Source organism: Podarcis bocagei (assembly GCF_964188305.1).
Source record: "Podarcis bocagei genome assembly, chromosome: 1".
NCBI lineage: Eukaryota > Metazoa > Chordata > Lepidosauria > Squamata > Lacertidae > Podarcis > Podarcis bocagei.
In genome coordinates this window covers 99,125,546-99,146,962 of record NC_138125.1, presented here as the reverse complement: position 1 = coordinate 99,146,962, position 21,417 = coordinate 99,125,546, and the positions used below count along the sequence as shown (strand labels likewise).

General features: G+C 40.6%; 1 protein-coding gene across 10 annotated transcripts in view; it reads left to right on the top strand.

Annotated features, from left to right (window-relative positions):
- The window catches only part of NCKAP5 (NCK associated protein 5), a 548,005-nt gene that overhangs the window by 484,629 nt on the left and 41,959 nt on the right, over nt 1-21,417 (top strand). For 9 of the 10 annotated variants that reach the window (XM_081199370.1, XM_081199369.1, XM_081199372.1 and 6 more), the window contains 4 exons: nt 4,209-4,526; nt 9,550-9,686; nt 10,980-11,112; nt 16,508-16,695. In XM_081199370.1, the coding sequence (XP_081055496.1) occupies nt 4,209-4,526; nt 9,550-9,686; nt 10,980-11,112; nt 16,508-16,695 (776 nt within the window). The remainder of the gene's footprint in view (nt 1-4,208; nt 4,527-9,549; nt 9,687-10,979; nt 11,113-16,507; nt 16,696-21,417) is intronic. The other variant, XM_081199376.1, reaches the window with a different exon arrangement.

Below are 21,417 nucleotides of genomic sequence, written 5' to 3'. Positions count from 1 at the left end.
TCACAGTTTGAAAGAATGAAAACAGAATTTGAAAGAGCCTTGCTTACTAGGGCAGAGTTAAATAACTAATGGAGAATATTATAAAAACATCAATACATAGGAACATAAAATTGAAAGGGAAAAGATTTGTTACATCATTTTGAGTATCGCCAGCCAATATGAGATAGCTCACCGCAGTATATTCTGAAGTCCTTTATTCAGTCTAATTTGAAATTGCCCAAGCAGTGGAACTTCTAACTTTTCCCTTGAGGGAATCTGCCACAATTTTAAAGAGCTTGCTGTCGGGAGATGTTATCAGACATTTAGCCTAAATTTTGCTCAGATTTAAGCCAGCACTTCTAAATCGGTCTCTTGGGTATTTACTTTTTAAGCTACATGTAAATTGCCATTACAATCCTTTTAACCGCTATTTGGAGATACTAGCTCCAGGACACATAGGTAATATATTTAAGTGACAGAGGCTGTGTTCATGTGAACAAAAGCAAATATCATTAGGTCCTTCAGTAGGAGTTAATCAGAAGTCTGTACCTTCCGTTTGGTGCTGTTCATGCTTTGTGTACGTAAATGCATTCCTAACTTGCCCTTCACCCAAAAGAGAATATAGAAATGATGTGAAAATATAAAGAATTAATCTTTACTTTAGCAAGTTTTCACATGTGAAGGGTGGGATTATGTTTTGCACTGAGCACACCCAGGATAAAAGCAGGATGCCACATCCTACAAGCCATGTGTTTAATGTAACATATCTGGTACTGAGGTTTGTTTGTTTTTTGGAAAGGATATAATCTTGTTGGTGTGTAATGTGGTTACAAGAGAACAAGCTTTTTCAGTGTTTGCATCATTAATGTGGGGGGGGGGGCCTCCCTTTGGAGGTTTGGCTGGCGTATCCTCCTTTAGCACAACTTTAACTACCATCTCACCCCAGATCCAACTACTTCCTTAGGTTTCCAGCTACTAAGGTATCTAAAGGGGTGTTTTTTGGTAATGTGCTCCTCAGATTCTTTTCCCCTCATCACTTATACAGTGGTACCTTGGGTTACAGACGTTTCGGGTTACAGACGCTTTAGGTTACAGACTCGGCTAACCCAGAAATAGTACCTCGGATTAAGAACTTTACTTCAGGATGAGTACAGAATTCATTCGGCAGCGGCAGCAAGAGACCCCATTAGCTAAAGTGGTACCTCAGGTTAAGAACAGTTTCAGGTTAAGAATCGACCTCCAGAATGAATTAAGTTCTTAACTTGAGGTACCACTGTAGTCTGTTCCCATTTCTTTTACCAAAGTTTGTGGCCCTTTTGTTTTCCTCATTTGGAGGATACTTCCATTTTCTGAAGGAAGCCTTCTTGCCTCTAATAATTTCCTTAACTCTGTCTGTTGACCACATTGTTGTCCTCTTGGCCCTCCTGGTACCTTTCCTGATCTGCAGTATACATATTAGCCGACCTTCTATTATTTTGGTTTTGAATAACTACCAAGAATTATTGAAGGATTTCAATCTCTTCCTTTCAACCTCCTTTCTACCAGTCCCATTTTGAGGAAATTTCTTCATTTGAAGGACCCAGTGCATAAGTCATCATTTCCCACTTCATCACAAACCCCATAAATGTAGATTGATGATAGTAACCAAAATTAGAGCCATAAGCAGGGATCCAACACAAAATGTACAGAGGGAGAGGGAGGAGGGAGGAGTTGCTGTAAACAGAGTTACAGCATGTAGCTGTCTTGACTCTAGAATTCAGAGAACAAAAGAGGCTTGGGCTGGAGTTTTTCTCCCTTGGAAATAAATCTTTTGAGAATTGCAAGCTCTGGTTGTGAAAGAGTGTGCTGCCTTTCTATATGGCTGCCTATAGCAGTTTCGGTTTCTTTGTCTACATCATTCCCTTTTGCCACTAGACATTTGAATTCATTTCTGTAAAGCAGTGGTTTTCAGTCAGTGTGCCATGGGACCCTGGGGTGCCTTGAATGATAGTCAGGGATCCTGCGGGCAACACTGGCCTCTGTCCCTCTTTTCTTCCCTCCCTCCTCTGATACCCTCTCACATCTCTGCCTTCCAAAGGCTTGCACAGCTGTTTATTGCAGCAGCCCTGGCTATAAGCTCCACAGGCAAATGGTACTTCTGGGAGGCACCTTTGGGGGGGGGCAGAGAGAAGCTCAGAGACCAGGGGCAGCAGCAGCAGCTGCCCGGAGGACTCCCAGGGAGAGGGGAGAGAAGAAGAGGCTGAGGGAACCCTCCACAAGCAAGGGTGTTCAAAAAGGGGTGAGGGACTGCCAGCTCTGCAGGCAACAGGTGACATAACTGGGCTCCTGAGCCCCACAGGGGTGCCGCAGAAAGAATGTAGTTGGTTAAGGGAGCCATGGACTCAAAAAGGTTGAAAACCTCTGCTGTAAAGTCTTCTCCATTATCAGTGCTTTAAGGGGGGATTTGAATTAATTGCCTTCCAGTTCTGGAATATTTATATTTCTGATATTACATGTACTATGCAAGCTGAAGAGGTGGGCATCTAATTTGTACAAGTAGAAAGATTCTGTCATGTATTTGTTTTCTTCACTGTACAAAACTAATGACCCTGCTGAAACTAGAAATGAGGATTAAAATGGTATTCAGCAAAAGGAAAATAAATTAAGCCAAATTGGACATAGTGAAGACTTCTGTTATAGTAGGATGCTGTGGTCAGAAAATATATTATTGTAAAGAGGGATTCATAGACTACAACATCATGTGGTCTATAATAAAATATCTGAGGCCTTACCACTCCACTGACAGACATGGAAATGTCAAAACAAAACTCATCAATGAAAACAAAAGGCTTAGGAAAGCAGAATATTTTCTGGATTGTCTTCCATCTCCACCTCCCTGCAATGTTAGTGAATACATATAGATCAGACCATGTGGTGAGCATGATTAGATTTGAATGTACCTGCAGGGCTGTTATGGTTGCCACTGCCAGCACCCTTTGGGAAGAGTTGCTTTTTAAGCCTGGCTTAATACTCTGCACAAAAGAAGCAAGCTGAGTCAACTGATCACACACTCTGACCTTTAATTCCATGTATGGGGGCTGTCCATGGTGCTGAAATGGCAGAACCAAAATTACTTCCAAAGTTATTCCAATGCTTTCTTAATCTCACTTTTTGTAAACTGAAAATGTTTGCCTACTCAACCAAATTTTATCTGAAGTTAAGTACATGTAATAGCTAGAAGGTGTGTTTACCTTTTTTATTTCTTTATATATATATTTAAAAATATTTATATTATTGGTCCTGAAAGAAACCCTATGATTTAAGATACTCACATTCTACCTTGACAGTTATTCTGTGTAGCCTGTAACCCCATAGAGTTCCTATACTGCGTTGAGGTTTCTGTGCTATAAACTAGTGAGGCGCAAATGAATTTGGATGTCCGTACTTGAGTTATATAACAGGGACAATATTTCTTGCTGAAGTCCCAGCTATCGAAGACTGGCACATCCACAAATAATTAATGAACTGGCTAAACAGGCAAACATAATCACTGGTAGCAGCTAACTCTTTTGGATTGAGATGCCTTCTGTTAACTCAGTGAACATAATCATATATTGTTGTGGATAAAATCAGCCCACGGCAGTGTGTGGAGTCTAAACAATAATAGAAAAAAGCTGTGATGAAAGTCCCCCTAGAAAAAAACAGTTGTAACAAAAGGTATCATCTTACCAACTGTGTTATTCTTTGAGCTTTGTGTACAAATGCTCCTGATTAAACTGAATTCAATTGCATACTTAAGCACTTTGCTTAAGAAGATTATGAATTGGGCCTTTTATAATGTATGTCTCCTAATCAAACAGACACAAGTTAGTCATGCAGCTATGATTAATTCTGTGCTGAGTATTTTATTTCAGTCAAGAAACAGCACTTTTTTCTTACTCATGAAAAAACAATCTACGCCAAAATACTGGAAGGACCCCATTACCATAAGCATAGTACTTCTTTGGTACCAAATATGTTTCAACCTACGATCCACTGGGTCTGTTCTAGACCAATATTGTACATTATGACCAACAGTGGGCCTCTAAGCTTTCCAATGTTTTAGCTAGAGATGCTAGAGGCTGAACCTGATGCCCTTTGTGGGTGAAGCCGTTTTCCCACCGCTGCACAAAAGTTGTTTCTTCAAGGTGTCCTCTTTTTTTGTAGTTTTTGTCAGGTTCCCCAAATTACACTGTATTCCTCTTTCTTAGAATCCTGCTGCCAAATGAGGACGCTGGACAGTGGGATAGGAACCTTCCCTCTTCCGGACTCAGGAAACCGCTCGACTGGACGACACGTTTCTAAACAAGAACTGGATTTAGAAGCTGACGTTTTCATATCACCTGCTCAAGCTTTCCCTCTGGCTTCTTCTGAGAAAGCCAAAACCCTTGAGCGAGAAGTGCCTTCAACAGCTAATAAGGACCAGGGATCTGTGGAGAGCATAATAACACATTCAACATCAGATCCTGCCATGACTGCTAAGGGTGTACAGACTTTTCAGAGTCGCCTTCCAAAGCCAGCTTCTGCAGGTAAAATGACAGTTGTACTGGAAATTAGATCTTTTGTGCCCTGGTGCCTGTTCCCATTAGTGGAGACCTGTACTAATGACATTGGATGAAAGACATATGAAATGTACAGCTGAAAAGACTCTTCAAGTCACTGAAGAAGGTTAACAAGCTGGAGACTGCACTGACATGGAAATCTTGTTAAATAAAATACTAATCTATAAAAAAATTGCTGTATGACACACCATGTCTATAAGCAGCCCAGTGATAAATTTAAAGCATACACCAGGAATGTTTACCAAAAACAAGTCCAAGAGGCTTCAAAAATGTCACAACTTTTGCTTCCTAAATTTTCTTTAAATATAGATATGATAGTATTGTGAAAGTTAAACAGCAGTTGCTTTGCTAATAGAATGTGGTGACTTCTGATGAATGTTGGAATGAAATTTTCTTCCAATGAAAGGACAGGTCCCCATGATTACTCCTGTAATATGATGTTTACATTTTCAAAGTTAATACACCACAGTCCCACCCAGGGATTAATGGACAGCTGCCCTCTTGTTGATCAGCATGGGTTGAATCCCTATTAAGTTAGTTGAACTTTAGTGGTATTTAAGTCCTGGTATCTTTTTACATAGATTTAAATGGAACCTAAGTGCAACTAACATTATCCAGCTTGATGTGTCCAAACCTTTCATGCAATATAATAGACATTTTATCATAATCAGGCTGGCTACTTACAAGGGATGCAAGCTGTGTCATGCTTAGCTTATATTAAGACACCGACTGCTTGTTAAGTGTCGTTGTTGAGAGTCCTGTTTAATTCATGGCACTGTTAGGGTGGTTTAGAATAGAGGTATATTTTGTAAAGCATGGATGTGCTTACCTTATTGACTCCAGAAAAGTGTAGCATGGCAATGACACTTCAAAATCATGTGCAGAGATACTAGTGGACAGTACAGTTTTCAGACATTGTCCAGGGGTACATACTTACGACATAGTGTTAGATAGTGGTTGCTCCCCTGGTCAAACGAGCAATTGCTAACCGTGAAATAAACATAAAGCTTGAATAAATGTAACAATAAATGTAAGTTTTTGATAAATATGAGTACAACACAGGGATACATCACTATACAAGGAGCACAAAATGCTGGAAATCCAGCTAGGGAGCATGTGCCCTTATATATAAAACATATAAATCAGTAACAACATGGAATAGAAGTGGCCTACCAAGTCCCCAAATCTTCCATTTGTTGTTCTTCGGAGTACTTTTTATTATATGTATCTCAACTCAGTATAGTTCCTAATGCATAAAGCTATTCATTTGTTGCATTATGTATGGGGTTCGGGGCTGAAAAGATACCTTTAGAATGAATGCTTGAAGCACAGCAGCGCTTGTCTTTGTTGCTATTTGTCTATTTCCTCCTACTCCCCTGCATTCCTCAGTACCAACAGTGGTTTGCCTGAATGCTTACCATATCCCTGACTTTCAGAACTTCATTCAAGGCACTGTTGTGATTACGGAGATAGCAGCTTAATTTAAGAACTGAGGGCTAGAGAAGGAGGGAGAAATCTATTCCAATGTTGCCCTGATGGTCCTTCAAAGTGGCTTCTGAATGAAATACAGGCCAAGATGCTCAAGGCTAGACTCCCCACCCTCATGGTTGCCTGCAGGCCATTCTCAACACATTCCTCATGCTTCCTCCTCTGTTCAGCACTCCAGCATTCCTGTGGAAAGCCAGCCCTAGGGAACCAGCTTAGTAGATACATTTAGGGCAGAGAGTACTAACATTCCCTTTTCTTCCCTTCATGCTTTTACTAAGCAGTGGCAGCTTTGGGTAGCTCATGGAGGAGGCAGTGACTGTGGGAACACTAAGCCATGCCTATCAACCATGCTGCATTTTCATGCATGGATAATCCCACCCTTTCCTCAACACTCCAGACGCATAGGAGCCTAAAACCAGTGGTGTGGTATTGGTGGCTGCAGCAAGGGCTGGTGTTGATTTGCTGTTGTTGCAGCAATAGGGCGGGCAATTGGCGGCCTCTGCTGGCGGTGGGACAGACGATAGGTGGCTTTTGTGACGCATGTGAGTGATAGCGTAGGGCAGGTGGTTGAGTGATTTTCCGTAATACCCCCCTTAAAAAAGCTCAACAACTCTGGGCAATCTCACCCCATTTTCTTAATATGTAGCCCCCCAAAATAGGGGTCATCTTATACACGGGGGCATGTTATACACGGAAAAAGATGGTAGATTATCAGCTTTCTCATGTACGGTATATCTTTCCCCAGTCTCTCTAGAATTAATGTATTTTATTAATGATCAGCTGTATTATGTTCTGCCTTATGAGAACCATGTGTCAAAATCCCATCTTTTCTATACATTAGCCATGTGACTTCTGTTAGAGATGCATTAGTGATTAGTCAAATGGGGAAAGTAAAGGCTTGTGATAGTGAATTAGATAAGGCTAGCATTGCTTAATCCACGACCCCAAGGTAATTTGAAGCACCTTGGGGTTGATCCAATATAATTATTATCTTTAGGAACCCAAAATCAAGGTACCAACCCATTATTTGAACATTAACTGAGGCCATAATTTTATTAATTGTTATTGTTAATAAAACAATATTTAAAGTTAAATTGAGAAATCTTGAAAGACAGTCATCCAATCCTGCAGCATGTAAAGAACACCCAGATCTATGCAAGGATGACAGTTACAAGTCCAAAGCCAAGCAATTATATAGACATATAGGACAAGACCTATACATTCTGTATTCTGTGGATCATTTGAAGATCTGGACCAAAAAACTTATCTCCACTGGTAGGACCAGCCCAAGACATTTTGCTGCCTCAGGCAAATGACAAGATGGTGAAGCTGGCCTTGCCAGCCTGTTTAAACATGGTAGTTGATGTAACCTGTGAGACATTTGGCTGTCTCTGCCTCCATGTCCCTGCCTCCATGTTGGGACCAGGACTCACCCACTTAGTCTTCCATTAGATGGGAATAAAATGAGTCTGCTTAGATTTTGTTAACTTCAACTCGGCTAAGTTCTGAATCAGGCTTTCTAAGTGCTTCATAAAGGAGAGGTAGCGGGGGGGGGGGGGCTCATGCAAAAGGACTACCGTAATATGTTTAGCCTGCATGACTATGAAGCAGAATCACTCTCTAGAAGAAGAAGAAGAAGAAGAGTTTGGATTTGATATCCCGCCTTTCACTCCCTTTAAGGAGTCTCAAAGCGGCTAACATTCTCCTTTCCCTTCCTCCCCCACAACAAACACTCTGTGAGGTGAGTGGGGCTGAGAGACTTCAAAGAAGTGTGACTAGCCCAAGGTCACCCAGCAGCTGCATGTGGAGGAGCGGAGACACGAACCTGGTTCCCCAGATTATGAGACTACCGCTCTTAACCACTACACCACACTGGCTCTCTCTCTCTTACCCCCCCCCCCCACATCCATGTGAGAATTAGAGATTTGGCTGAAGTCTATGGCAAGTGTACCAAATAATGTTTTGCTAATGTGTCAATATTTAAATTGAGCAAAGGAGTAAATAGGCAGCATTAAAGATTCTTGTGAGTTTATGTGAAGTATTCTAATTAAACATGTTGGAATTTAGTTGATTTAGCAATATTCCCAGTGCAGTTTTGCACCGTAGTTATAATGGAATGCAAACACACAAATTATACACCCTTCATTGGAAACTCCCCTGCTCATTTCAAATCAAAGCAAAAGAAAATATATTTTTAATTCACGTTAGTGTGTGTGTGTGTGTGTGTGTGTGTATGTGTGTGTGTGCGTGTGTTAAAAAGTGTATTGTTAATTAATAGCACAACTAAGGGAGATTCAGAAGAGAAATCTTAGTTATAGATTATATGCTACATGCTTGGATAGCTACATGTGTGACCTCAATTCAGCAGTGTGCTATGCAGTAGACTTCATGATTAAACACTGTCATTATAACAAATTGAATAGAAACTGCAAGCACTGAATTGCTTCATAAGAAGTCAGTAGCAATAAGATTGTCCTGAACTTAATGCTAATATTCACTGCACCAGGCTTCCAGGGTTTGTTTCTTAATTAAATTGTCTTGAAGGAATGTAAAAAAGTAGTATATAGCAGATTGGGAGGTCAACTTTCCCATTCTCAAATTTTATCATCTGACCCATCTTCCCCATCTCCTGCCTCCCCCTCTCTCATACACACACACAGCAATTATCAGTGAATTCTACAAAACACAGTGGATTTACTTGCATGTTTGTTCTACACAATACTGTTTCAAAAAGAAAGAAAGAAATGAGTTGGCTGAAAGCATTTGTGCTGAGATATTTTTCTTAAAGTCTGCCAGTTTAAATTATTGGCCCATGGTCAGGGATGATGGAAATCATAGTCCAACAACATATGGAGGACCACAGGTACCCTACTCCTGATCTAGGTCTATCTGTATTTACCCTTCCTGCCACCCAAACACATTGGGAACTGAAAGAAGCTGTGGGAAATGGAAAGAACGGTTTCTGAACCCTTCATGTCACAAAGACAAGGGGTGGCATTGAACTGTCCACCCAGTGCCTGGTTGCACCAGCCATGTTATTTACTCATGAGTTATTTACATGGAAGTGCATATCCATTTTACTGGAATCATAATTGGGACCTGTGTGAGATGGGGCTTGTGTGCGATATGTTGCACAAACTATTCCTCATTAGTGCAAAATAAATAAATAAAATTTAAAATTTAATTAAAAAAAATATGTGTACATGAAAACCAAATCCAGTAGAGGTTCAGAAATGTTTTCTGGGCTATTTAAGGGATGTGGTTCTGGAGATTCATTTCTCCTTTTCCTCTTCTGTCCAGTGGATGTCTCTTCCCCATTTACTGGGTAACCATTTCAGATATTGCTTTCCTAACACATTAAGCAAAACTCTTCTTTGTAGAAGCGCAGTGCATTCAGGGTGGATCAAGTGAAAGAACTTGACCCTTTCATGGAAATGGAATCAAACGCTATTTTTCACACTCTGATGTTCAAAATCTTTTGCTGCTACTTTCTCTTACCCAGGAATAACGAGCCCTGTGAAAAAAAGTGGACAAGAAGAGAGTTCTCTGACTTCTGTATCATTAAAGCATTCAGAAAAAGAAAAATGTGGCAACAAGATGTTTCCGGATTGGAGCAGCAAAAAAGCTATTAAAGCCAAGGTACAAATGAAAGAGGCAAACCGGACACATATATAATTTCCTTTAAGTAGCTCAGGCAACAGACAGTGGTTTCATTTTGCTCTACCTACATGTGAAGTAGGTAGAACACATGCTTTGCATACAGAATGTCCAAGCTTGAATTCCCCAGCATCTCCAGGTAGAACTGGGAAAGACTCCTGCCTGAACCCTGGAAAGCCACATCCAGTCAGAGTAGACAGTACTGAGTTAGAAGAACCAATGGTCTGAGTTGGTATAAAGCAGTTTACTGTGTTCCATTTTCTCATGAGTGTGACTGGCCCAGGCCACCAATGGGAAGCGAGTATCAACCACTGCAAATGTTAGATTTTGGGTACCAGGAAGAGTAGTAAAGTAACCAAATTGCTAAGTACCTTGTGTAATATTAGTCTAACAACCTAACAGAAATAACTTCATATTCAATTATCACCTTCCATCTAATGATGCATTGTGAGTATTCGTAATTAATAATAAACTTTGTGTGTTTTACCCTTTAATTTGCAGACTGTATAAATAAATGGTAATTGTTATTATTAGGACAACAATAAGTTTACAGAGGAGGTATATGTGACATAAGAGCTTATAACATGGCTCCTTAAGAGATGAAGCCCCCACACCAAACTTTTCTCTTTTTTCAAATTATTTTTCTTTATTTTCCAAATTATTGCAGATCAAACCAAATTAATTTAATTTAATGCAATTTTTTCCCCTTGCCCACTGATTTTCATCCATCAGTATCTCCATTCTCCCATATTCCTGTTAGGAACATAGGAAGTTGCATTCTATACTGAGTCTGGCTGTTGGTCTATCTAGCACTTCCACCTAGAGATGCCAGGGATTGATGCTGGGAAACGCAGGTTGGAGGATATTTATTTGCTGAGACAATGCCTTGCTCAGTCCTCAAATGTAATGGCAGGTAAATGTTCCAGTCTGAATTCTTGTTTGTCACCACTCATAGATCACCTTTTCTCAAATGCTTTGTTATGACATAAACCTGAGAAGAATCTATGCATATACCCAGGCTGGATTTCTTGAAAATAGGGACTGTGAACATAGATTATGCCTGGACAATACTTGCTGGAGGATGAAATCTGTTTTCAGAGATTTGTGACATTTAATTACATAATCAATGCCAAATTGCAGCAGCTAAATAAATAGGCTAGACTGAAGAGAGACGAAATGGCTTGCCTATTGTGCTGCACTTCAGATCCTTTGTATTCAGTGTAATGTTTTTTTCTTCTGAGTCATGGATTTGTCCTTTAATGTTGCTGTGTACAGGACAGGGCGCTGAGAGTGTGCACTTACTCTGCTAGCAGTAGCAGTGATACCGAAACAGAGCTGGAGTACGAAACAAACGATTTTGGAACCGGAGGGGAAAAGTTGGTAGATTTAATGAAAAACAACAAGCAAGGTAATTTAAAATTTGTACACAGGGATGTATTGATCCCACCTTTGTCATGGCAGCTGTTTGTGTTTTGCTTGCACTATGTCTACGTTTTCTCATCTCTTTCCAAATCTCATTTTCCATTATGTGCTTTTTATTGTATATGTACATCAATTTTTGCCTCTTATGCTATGTTTGACACTAAAAGCTAAACTATAACTTTTTTAGTTGTAAATCCCTGTGCTGAAACTAAAAACGTCTTCAGTTGGATTATAGCTTCAATAATATATCTCTTTGTATTTATATGTATTGCATTTGTAGGTAGTTTAAAATAACCCAATGAGCCATGAAGTTAATTTCCTCACCTCCATGTTATGTAGCTCACACTGCTACATACAGTTAAAGCTGTTTCTGGTCTCCCCTCACAAATAACCAATTTTATCCTCACCCATTCCATTTCAGTTAATACCTGTTGATTGTTACTAAAATTAGGACAAAAAGAATCAGTGTGATATTTTGGTGAATTTGCTGTCTCTCTAGAAATGTGCTACTAGAACAAGTGGTAGACAGATATGCATACAGTTTTAAAGAATGTAGGATTTTATCCTCTTTTTTAGTGCAAAGGTGAGATTAAAATGTAGATCAGGGGTGAGTGGGGAGCTTGTTGGACTATAACTCCCATCAGTTTATGTTCAACTGACCATCAGCCATACTGGCTGGGACTGAACAGCAACATCTTGAGAACCCCCAGTTCATCATCCAGTTCATCCCTGATATGCAGTGTGCAGGCATTGACTACAAATCCATCCCAGAGTATGAGTATGAGAACGAAATTTGATCCAGATCCAGCAAAGCTGCCGATTGTGTCATTTTCCTTTTTCCTTTAATGTAAAAGTTCATGAGGACAGCAGATTGCACACGGTAGGTCTGGGAAACCTTTTTCAAGCCAAGGGCCGTATTCTCTTTTGGACACCTTCTGGGGGGCTATATTGCAGTGGTGAGTGGGGCCAGAGGCAAAAGTGGGCACAGCAGCAAATAGAAACTTTACCTTTGAACATTAGGCTAGTTTTACACCCAATCTCACACTCCTGTCAGTCTTCCATCAGACAAACAAGAGTTTAAGAATGCACTCCACCTAGGCCAAGGAGGGTATGCGGCAGGGCCAGTGTTGGCTGGGGAGGGTGTGTGGGATGAGCAGAGTCCCAAGGGCCAAATAAAGAAACATAGAAGGTCACATTTGGCCCAAGGTTCCCTAACAGTAGGGTATTTTCTCCTAGTCACCATGTCACCTCATTGCTTACTGCTTTTAATTGTTCCAGAGACAGGTCCCAGAGTCTGTGGAGTGGGCAGAAGAAAGCATGGTTGAGCAAGTACTATTACAGGAAATTGTTTAAGTTCTGTGACTAACCCAGGGATATATACAGAACTTCAGTGATATGCAGATTGCAGACTAAACTGTAGTGAATAGATCTGATCAAAGGAAGACTGTTTTGAGAAGAAAGGAAATGAGGAATAATTATTTTACCTTATAGCTAAAACAACTGCAGTCTCTTTTTGAGATTCTGCAGTGACTTAATGACTCCTGAAATGTTTCCAGAATCAATATTCTATTTCTCATTTGAGAAATAGCAACGTATTTGCAAATATTGTGATGTTCAACATGCACCGACTGCAGATATGGATCTCTATTCAGTGCTCCTTCAGGCAGGGGATTCTAAGGTGTGAACAGTCCATAGTGGTACACACACACCCTTCAACCCAGATGCTGGGATCAAGACTTTTTACTATACAGCATCTTGCTGATGCCAGAATCAATTTAAGGATGGATGGGTGAATGGATGGATAGACCATACAGAAAGCTTTTGAGTGGTCAAAGCGCTTCACTCAGATTGTCTTGTAGTTACTACAACAACGCTGTAAGATAGATCAGTATTAACCTCATATTTTCAGATTGGAGGCTATTTGAGAGAGAGAGAGAGAGAGAGAGAGAGAGAGAGAGAGAGAGAGGGGGGGGGGGGCTTTCCTAAGACCTTGACGAAAGGAAAACCTGGGACTTCCTGGTTTTATAGCTCTATCTTTAGGTTGCTGTGTTACTACCAGTTCTAAACCAACACAGGTCTCTCTCTCTCTCTCTCTCTCTCTCTCTCTCTCTCTCTCTCTCTCTCACACACACACACACACACACACACACACCACCCATGGTGCATCAAGTCAAAACTTGCTACTCAACATATATTCATACCCCCAAGCATTCTTGTATATACACCAGAGCCAATCGGAGCTTTTTAAAGTTCATTTTATAATGAGTGCAAGTTAGGGTTGGTTGGGAATTCAATGTATCAACTATTACTATGCAAATAAACCTGCTTGAATTTCTTGAGAGCAGACATGAGACCCTGCTGGAGTGCCTGCTTCTTAGCCCCCTTCCACACTTAAAAAAACCCCAGCACCTTACCATATTTTGCCAGTGATCCTAGGATTCATGGTCAGTTCTCAGGGACTCAGCAGAAAAGATGACATTACAAGCAGTGAAGGGCCTTCCCACAGCTGCCACCCCCAACTTGCTCTATGTAAGCTTTTGGGAGGTTTTATGGCCAAGGGTAAGGAGGAGGTAGAGGTGTCAGAGAGTGCTGCAGCTGAACATTCAAATGGTTCGGAGTGCTTTCAGGCAGAGTAGGGGTGCAAATGCCATCCCTAATACAAGTTTATGTAACAATGAACAACTATCTGCAGGCTAGCTCTGCTGTGTGATTTTCTAGTTTAAATTGTAAAGTCTCTAAAATTAATTTGCCTATTATCCAAAACATCCAGTACATGTTACTGATGTGCACATGTACATTATTTTAAACAAGGTGCAAAAAGGAATGGTTATCTGATATGATTTCCTTCCTCTGTTAAAGCATCTCTATACATTCATTAAATTGCAGTGCAAAAATAAATAAATGCTGAAGTGACTGTGTGATTGAAGCCGTGCTCCTTATTTGTGCTGTGATTTAATCAATGCACATACACGCTTGTGCACATTATTACCCCATAATTGGTGGAGGGGGGGAGGAGAGAGACATGAACTGAAAACTTGCAGCAGACTGCAAATGCACAAGAGTCTGAAGAAAATCCTGAAATACTCCAGTAAAAAACAACACATAAAAATGGTTTCCAGAGCAGTAGCCATATTAGTGTGTTGAAGCAAAAGCGACAAAATAGTTTTGTAGCACCATGATCTTTCAGGTGCCCCAAGACTCCGTTGTTTTTAAGGAGAATGGCTGGCTAACATCATCACATTGTTGCTCTGCAAATGATATTTTAGTAAACCCAAAAGAGATATTTGGATGGGAATAATTCTGTGGGCATCTTTCATGCCACCTACATTTGAATCTTCCTGCAATATCCCTTCAAGCTCCCAGTCAAAAATTATAGTGCTTTGCTGCAAGCTCAGAAGCTGTTGCTGCTGCCTCTGGTCACTCACCTTCCTTGGCAGCACCTCACTTTCATTCCATCAACCAGAGCGGAAGAAGGAAATTAGGCTGCTGGGCTGTTCTCTCTCTCTCCCTCCCCCCCCCCCATTCCCTTTTCTCTCTCTAGCTCAGCTACCAGCCTCTGCAATTATGAGCAGGAACAAGCAGCCAAGCCAGAGAAAAAGAAAACAAAACAGCCTCAAAGCACCACTTCCCTTTTCCTTCTCTGATGGCTGAAATTAAAATGAGCAACTGCTGGGAGGGTGCTTGGGCCTTGGTGGCCAGATGGCTCTCGTTGCTTGTTGTGTGGGGCAAAGAGGGGGCTGGAAGGGCCAGGAGTGCCTGGTGCAGCTGTTGTGATTGACAGCTGTAATAAGTGCATGGAAGGTTAGGCACATATGGTGACTCGTTTAGAGATTACTGTGTTTCAGCAGATCAGCGAATCAGGCCTGTAGTGACAGACTCTTGTCTCTGACCAAAATGTATGTCTTTGTCTTCATAGTAACCATAATCCTTGTTGCTTGGTAGTATTTTAACACATTTGGGAAGACATGGTACATCAGGAGTCTGCTATACTAAACATACTTACCAGCAGGTCTCACTGAATTTAGTGGAAACAGCTTTTAAAAGAAAAGAAAAAAATACTAATGGTTAGGTCCAGGCTGCATAATCTTCGAGCTGGGCCAGATAATGTCTACTCTCCCAAGCAGAAATTCAAGATTTAAACCTACTTACTAATATATGAATGGAACTTGCACAATTAGGTAAACTAAAATCTATAAAAATGAATCTTTGGGCAGAACAATTCTACTAGATTTGGTGAGAGGTTTGTGTGTGATTGAGTGGATGAGTTGACAGAACCTGGGTTGCCAATGCCAAGGAAGAAGCTCTGTGTGTATGTGGAAGGTACAGGGTTTTTTCTTTTCTTTTAGGGAACCTTTCATCAACAGTCTCCCCCCCCCCAAAAAAAAGAACCCCCAGAAAATAGTATACATTGACAGCAGCCCCAACACACTATCAGGAAATCTTACTTTTGCCCTCGTGGTCACTGGAGCAGCAAGAATGTAGGAAGAACAATGTGGAGGTTTCCGCATTGGCAATAAGGAGGCCTCTGAGTTTAGACCTCCTGCTCCAGCTGTGTTTCTCCTCCTCTATTTATGGAGAGGGGGATATTAAAAAAAACCTTTGGACCTCAGGACATCATCCCAGGAACCAGAGGACCTTCCCCTAAATAGGTTTTTAAAAATACTCTCATTCAACTTTACTAGATTTCATTTCTAAATGCTAAAACTGAATGGTTTTCTTCTTCTTCAGTAAATAGAGAATTGATATGTAAGAATAGCACATTATTTAATGTAGATAGTGAAATTCATGATGGCCATAAAAATGAGGTATCAACTCAGCAGCCAGTCTCTCTCTCTCTCTGCCTCCCTCACTTAAGCATTTAAGATTAGCAAGATGACCAACTAAAAATGTAATTGGCAGGAAGAAAAGAATGTTTAAAACTAGAAACTAGGCATATCCTCAAGGTATGTAGGGCAGATGAGCCACTACGATTAAGATAGAGATTTAAGCTAAACTAACACCCAAAACACTAAATTAAAGTGAAATTAGCAATTTCACTTCAAGGAAATTACCTACTATTTAAAATAGGAACGCTTATCTCATATACTTTCCTTTCTTTATTCCTTTTTCTTTTTTCTTTTTTTTAAAAGCATGAATCATTAGCTTGAATTGTAACCCAGAATCACCTTGCTTTTGTGAGTTTAAATTACACCATGCCATTCATAACATTGGATGGGGAATCATTTTGGATGTTATAGCCTTAGCCCTAATGTTTCCACTTGTCTTGCGCCATTTTTCACATTGAACAAACACACAGCATGCCAAGCAGTGTGTAGGCTTTTTTCTCAAAGAAATGTACAAAGCGTGTGTGCTTTTTATTCTTATTTCAAATCTGTCCTTAGCTGAGCAAGAAGAAAATAGTGTGAGAAAGTCCTTTATGGGGAGGCCCATGTCTATCTTGGATATATACCAGCACAGTCTCTGTGGCCATTATGGAGAGGATGGACCTGAACAATTAGCACATTACAGTTTTATTGAGCAGCTGAATGGAACTTCCACTAAAGATGGCAAGAGCAAAAAGATCCCTAGTGTGAGTTTTCTCGCTTTCTTTGATGCTATTACCTCTCTTCTTTCTTGAGGGATATGTCTGGTTTGCTTTCTTTTTCTGCACGCATCATTACTATTTATGGATGTCCAGATTGAAAATGTCACATGGACTGCAGGGAAGAGTAAAAGGAACTTTTAAGCATTTTCTTTCCTTGAGGCAAGTTACATATATATATGTGGCAGCGACTTTCGTAGCAACATCCTGCGAATGCCGAACATTAAAGATCGGCTGGCGTTCAGTGTTGTCAGTTTTTACAAGCAGAAATTTGGAAGGTTGCTTATAGCTGCTTTGAGCCATTTTGCAATAAACCACAGTGCATCAAACAATGCGCTATGACTATAAACAGCACTGCTCTTTAAAATATATGCAGAGTGAGAGAATGTGCGTGCACAACTGAAACCTCCATTAAGATCCAAAGTCACTTGGTTTATTTTTTAAAACAATGAACAGATTACAGAAATGCAGTTACATATAGTCAAGGTTTTAAGGTTTTAAGAGCCACATGCTCTGAGCCTGTTTATATAATTAATGTATCCTCTGCCTTTCCTCCAAGGAGCTCAAGACAGAGTACACAATTCTCTTCCCCTCCTCCAGTTTTATCCTCACAGCTTTCCTGTTAGGTAGATTAAACTGAAATGCAGGACCCAGTTCACACGTAACACCAAGCCAAACCATGGCATAACATGAATGAACAAACAGGCCAGTTCCCAGAGCTAAGATCGCAGCCACTGTGCTCTTCTCCTAATGCAGCTGCTGCTGTGTTACCAGGGGCTAAGACATAGTTTGTCTCACTCCATGATCTGTAACTAAGGTTTGTTCTTGGCTTACTGCTTGTGGTTTGTCTGAAGCAGCACAAGCTACAAACCCAAAGATCCTTAGAGCACCTGGTTGTCTCTTCCTGTTGGAGACCTCGGAAGGGACCTTTGCCAGTTGTGCATACATGCCTTTTTCATTGCAGGACCTGTACCTTCTTCCCGACAGTCCCTAACCACAGTCTCATGTTGTGGTTTCTTTCCTTGCCTTTGCGCTTCTTCCTTTCTCCCCCCTGGCTCTCCACGGGGCTTGCTAACTGAGGCCTGCTTCCTTTCTATATACTTTTATCCCTCCTGGTAATCCAACTCTTTCTCTCCTGGTTTCACTTTCATTGCTCTGTAGCCTCTCCATATCCTATAAACTCTTCAAATGCTCTCTTCAAATCTTCTCTCTTTAATTATGCCTGGGACCTCTCCCTGATGTTTCAGCATCCTGCCTTTTTCTGCAGCTGCTGTGAGCATCTTTGTAATGCCCCACAGCTGCTGCCATCCTATCACCTCTGGCTCACTTGCATCTTCATGTGAACTAGCAGAGAGAGCAGTGACAAGGAAATTAGCATCACCTCCTGCATCCTTCTTATACACAGCTTAGCACCAGGTAGCACAGCAGGAGGAGGACATGGGAGAGGAGCACAGCAGCTATGATAATTGTTCCAGGAGCTGGCACATTTGCTTATCCATGCTAAGTCATGGTTTGGTGTAGCTTTATGTGCATACTGGGTTACTGACTGGCTCAAGGTCTTCCAGTGAGCTTCACAGCAATTTGAACCTGGGCCTTCCCACTCCTGGCCTGATATTCTACAGTGTGGCATTTTCCTTAGGCTTAATACAATGTTTGAAAAACGACTGTCAGCTGCTGTTTCTTCTGCCCTTGCTCTTTCAGTTTTTAGCCTCACGTGTCCTGCCGAAATTATGGCCAAGCAAAACTACCTGGGGTTTTTTATTTTAAAAATCAGGAAATTAATTATTATTTTTAATTAAAAGCCAACTAAAATGTGTTTGTCAAAGTGTTTGTGTTGCCTTGTTTATGTGATTACTGTTTTCCCTTTTACTCACTCTGTTTTTACTGTAAGCTTGCTTAGAGTTGGCTGTAAATACTGGATTGCTTTAGACACCAGGCTCTGGTTTGTGCTGTGTTTAACTCTGAAAGTCTGTCATTCACAAATGTCCATCAGCCTTGTGTCTAGCAATGTCTGGCAAGTCTAGTTTAGTAGTCATGGCAATGTGCATAATACAGAGGGGGAGAAATTGAGGAAGGGACACTTCTAGGTGGAACAGAGAGTTAGTTGTTCCATCACCGAAAAAGTAAACATTGAAGTGGAAAGACACAAAAGGTACATCGATACTTTTAATATATGTGCAATCAAAGACAGTCCTAACACCTCTCAAGCCAAAACAGAATAAATGCCATTTTGAAAAGTGTTTCGTTTATGTGGACAAACATAAAGTAGCTTTACTTTTTATTATTAGTTTTTAAAGAATGATGTCAATACAACTACACCAAAAAGAATAAAGGAAAGGAACTAGATGTTCCACTGCTAAACTGCTTAGAAATCACAATTATCTGAGGAAGATAAATGCTATGAAAAGCAACAACCTTGGTTTGTGGCATCTAAGATCTCAAGCTACAAATGCGTGAATCTCTTTGGTTTGTTCTATGTCAGATATGAAGAACTGGGGTGGTTGTTGGTTTTGCATGGCTTAAATACAGGGGTACATTTATGGAATGTGTAAATGCAGCATTAGGTAAATGTTGGTTGAAGGGATCAGAAAACAGTGCTGCTTGGGAGAGAGGCTGATGAGGGAGCAATACACCAATTGTTGGGTTGTAGGTAATTTTTCTCCAGCACATTGTTGTGCAGCAGCATGTAGGGTTGGTTTTTAATATTAACCATCCCGAAGACAGCAAACTCTTGAAAGCTCAATAAAACACATAGGATTTACCTATTTTAGTATTAAACACTGCAGGATGACAAATGAGGAGTAGTGCCTGAGATAAGCAAACTGCCCCTGAAATTTTGCACAGGCAAAAAAAGTCATGCCTTCCATAAAGCAATTTAGATCTATAATGGGGTCTGTTTAAAACAAAGTGTTATGCGCCTGTAATCCCACTTCGAAGAAAAATGTGAAGGTTTAGTGGGAGGAAGCATAGGTGTCACGATGGACAGAATGAGTTTACTCTGTTGTCAAAAGAGCAGTGTGCCATGGCTCTGTGTAAGGTGGCTCAATTAAATATAATCTTAAAGCATGAATAAAATAATAAAATGGTGATTTCAGACTGCTTCCCTAACAAGACTTTTTGGAGAGAACCTCTGCTAAGGTGTCCAATTCCCTTTTTGGTTTTTTTATTTGGCAGGGTTCCTACATATTTTGCTGCTGTGTAGCAGGAGCATTTTTCTTTCTATTACTACACTTCAGTGTCAGGAGAAGCTGAAGGCATGGCTGAACTCATGTTAAAAAGCATAGGAAGCCTGCCAGAAAACAGGCAGCACTTTGTAGTGTAGCATAATAAATCACAATATATATCATATTATTAGTGCGAAGCTAATGTACTGAAGCCAAGATTGTATATAATGTATTATTTATTATACAGTTGGGGAAAATATCAGTCAGTCTATTACTAGTCTGCTATGTACTTTGCAGTGGGCCATGACCAGGATGGTTGCCTGCTCCACCTACTTCCTCTCTCCAGGGGGGAGAAAAGTCACTACATCCCACTGACACACATGCACACTGAGGTTTAAGCAGGAGGGCAGTCAGTGGCCCCAGCATTATGGCAACAACCAGCTGGTCTCATATTGCAGAGGGACAGCTGGTCTAATGCAATTAAGAACCAGTAAAACAGTCTCCAGCAAAAGTAGTACTGTGAAGGTTAAACAAAGAATAAGATGTGAGTCCTACAAACCAAAATACCTAATGTGTCAAAAACCAGGATAAAGAGGTGCTTCTTCAGTGTATAGCAGGAGCTACACAACAGAAATTGTGGACACACAGCCATGGCAAGGAAGTTCCACGATTTAAGGGCTATCTTAGAGAGGACCCTTTTCAGGGCTGCTATCTCCCATGTGTCTGAGAGCAAATGAACTACTAAAAATTCTCCTTCTACTGGCCTTAACATCTGAGATGATCTGTAGGAAAGGAGGCAGTCTTCCAGATGTTTGGGGTCTAAGTCATTTAGGGTTTTAATCACCAATGTCAGCATCTGGAATTGGGCCTGGAAGGAAGCAACACAGGACACTGAATAGAGCAAGGAAATGGGCTTACTCGGGGCATCCTGCCCCAGGACCACAATAATTTGGAGCCAGCACCAGGTCTGCTATAATAGTGTGTCTCAGCTTCATAATTCCTTATGGATAAAATGAGCAGATGTTTTCTAGTATGCCACATGCTTAATTCCTATAGCCTGAATCTTTCCTTACTTTGAAGTGTTATCTACTCTATATAAATATCAACCCTGCATGACCTCAAAAATTCTTAAGCTCTGTGCCTCCCACATATAAAATGTTGGTTTGTTGGCAAATTGGTTTGATGTTGTTGAATTTTTATGGTCTGTAATTCTTAGCAATTGATTTGTTCATGCATGTGCTTTGTAACTCAAGGGTATAGTTGAGAATTGTGACCAGCTCATAGTTCAAGCAAAAGCATTTAAAGTTAATTGAAGTGTGCATATTATTGCCCTTACATCAGAATTATCACACCATTGATATCTTTTTTTCTGACACAACAGCTTTGTTATTGATTGTGGTGTAACAAAATTGAGAGAAGAATGTTTTTTTAAAAAGCAGATCCAATCTTTGTTTTCGAGGTACCCTCTGTGGGCTTTTGCAGATGACAGAAATATAATGAGGTGTGTTCAGGCATTTGGGGACAGGAACAGAGCACACATGTAAGC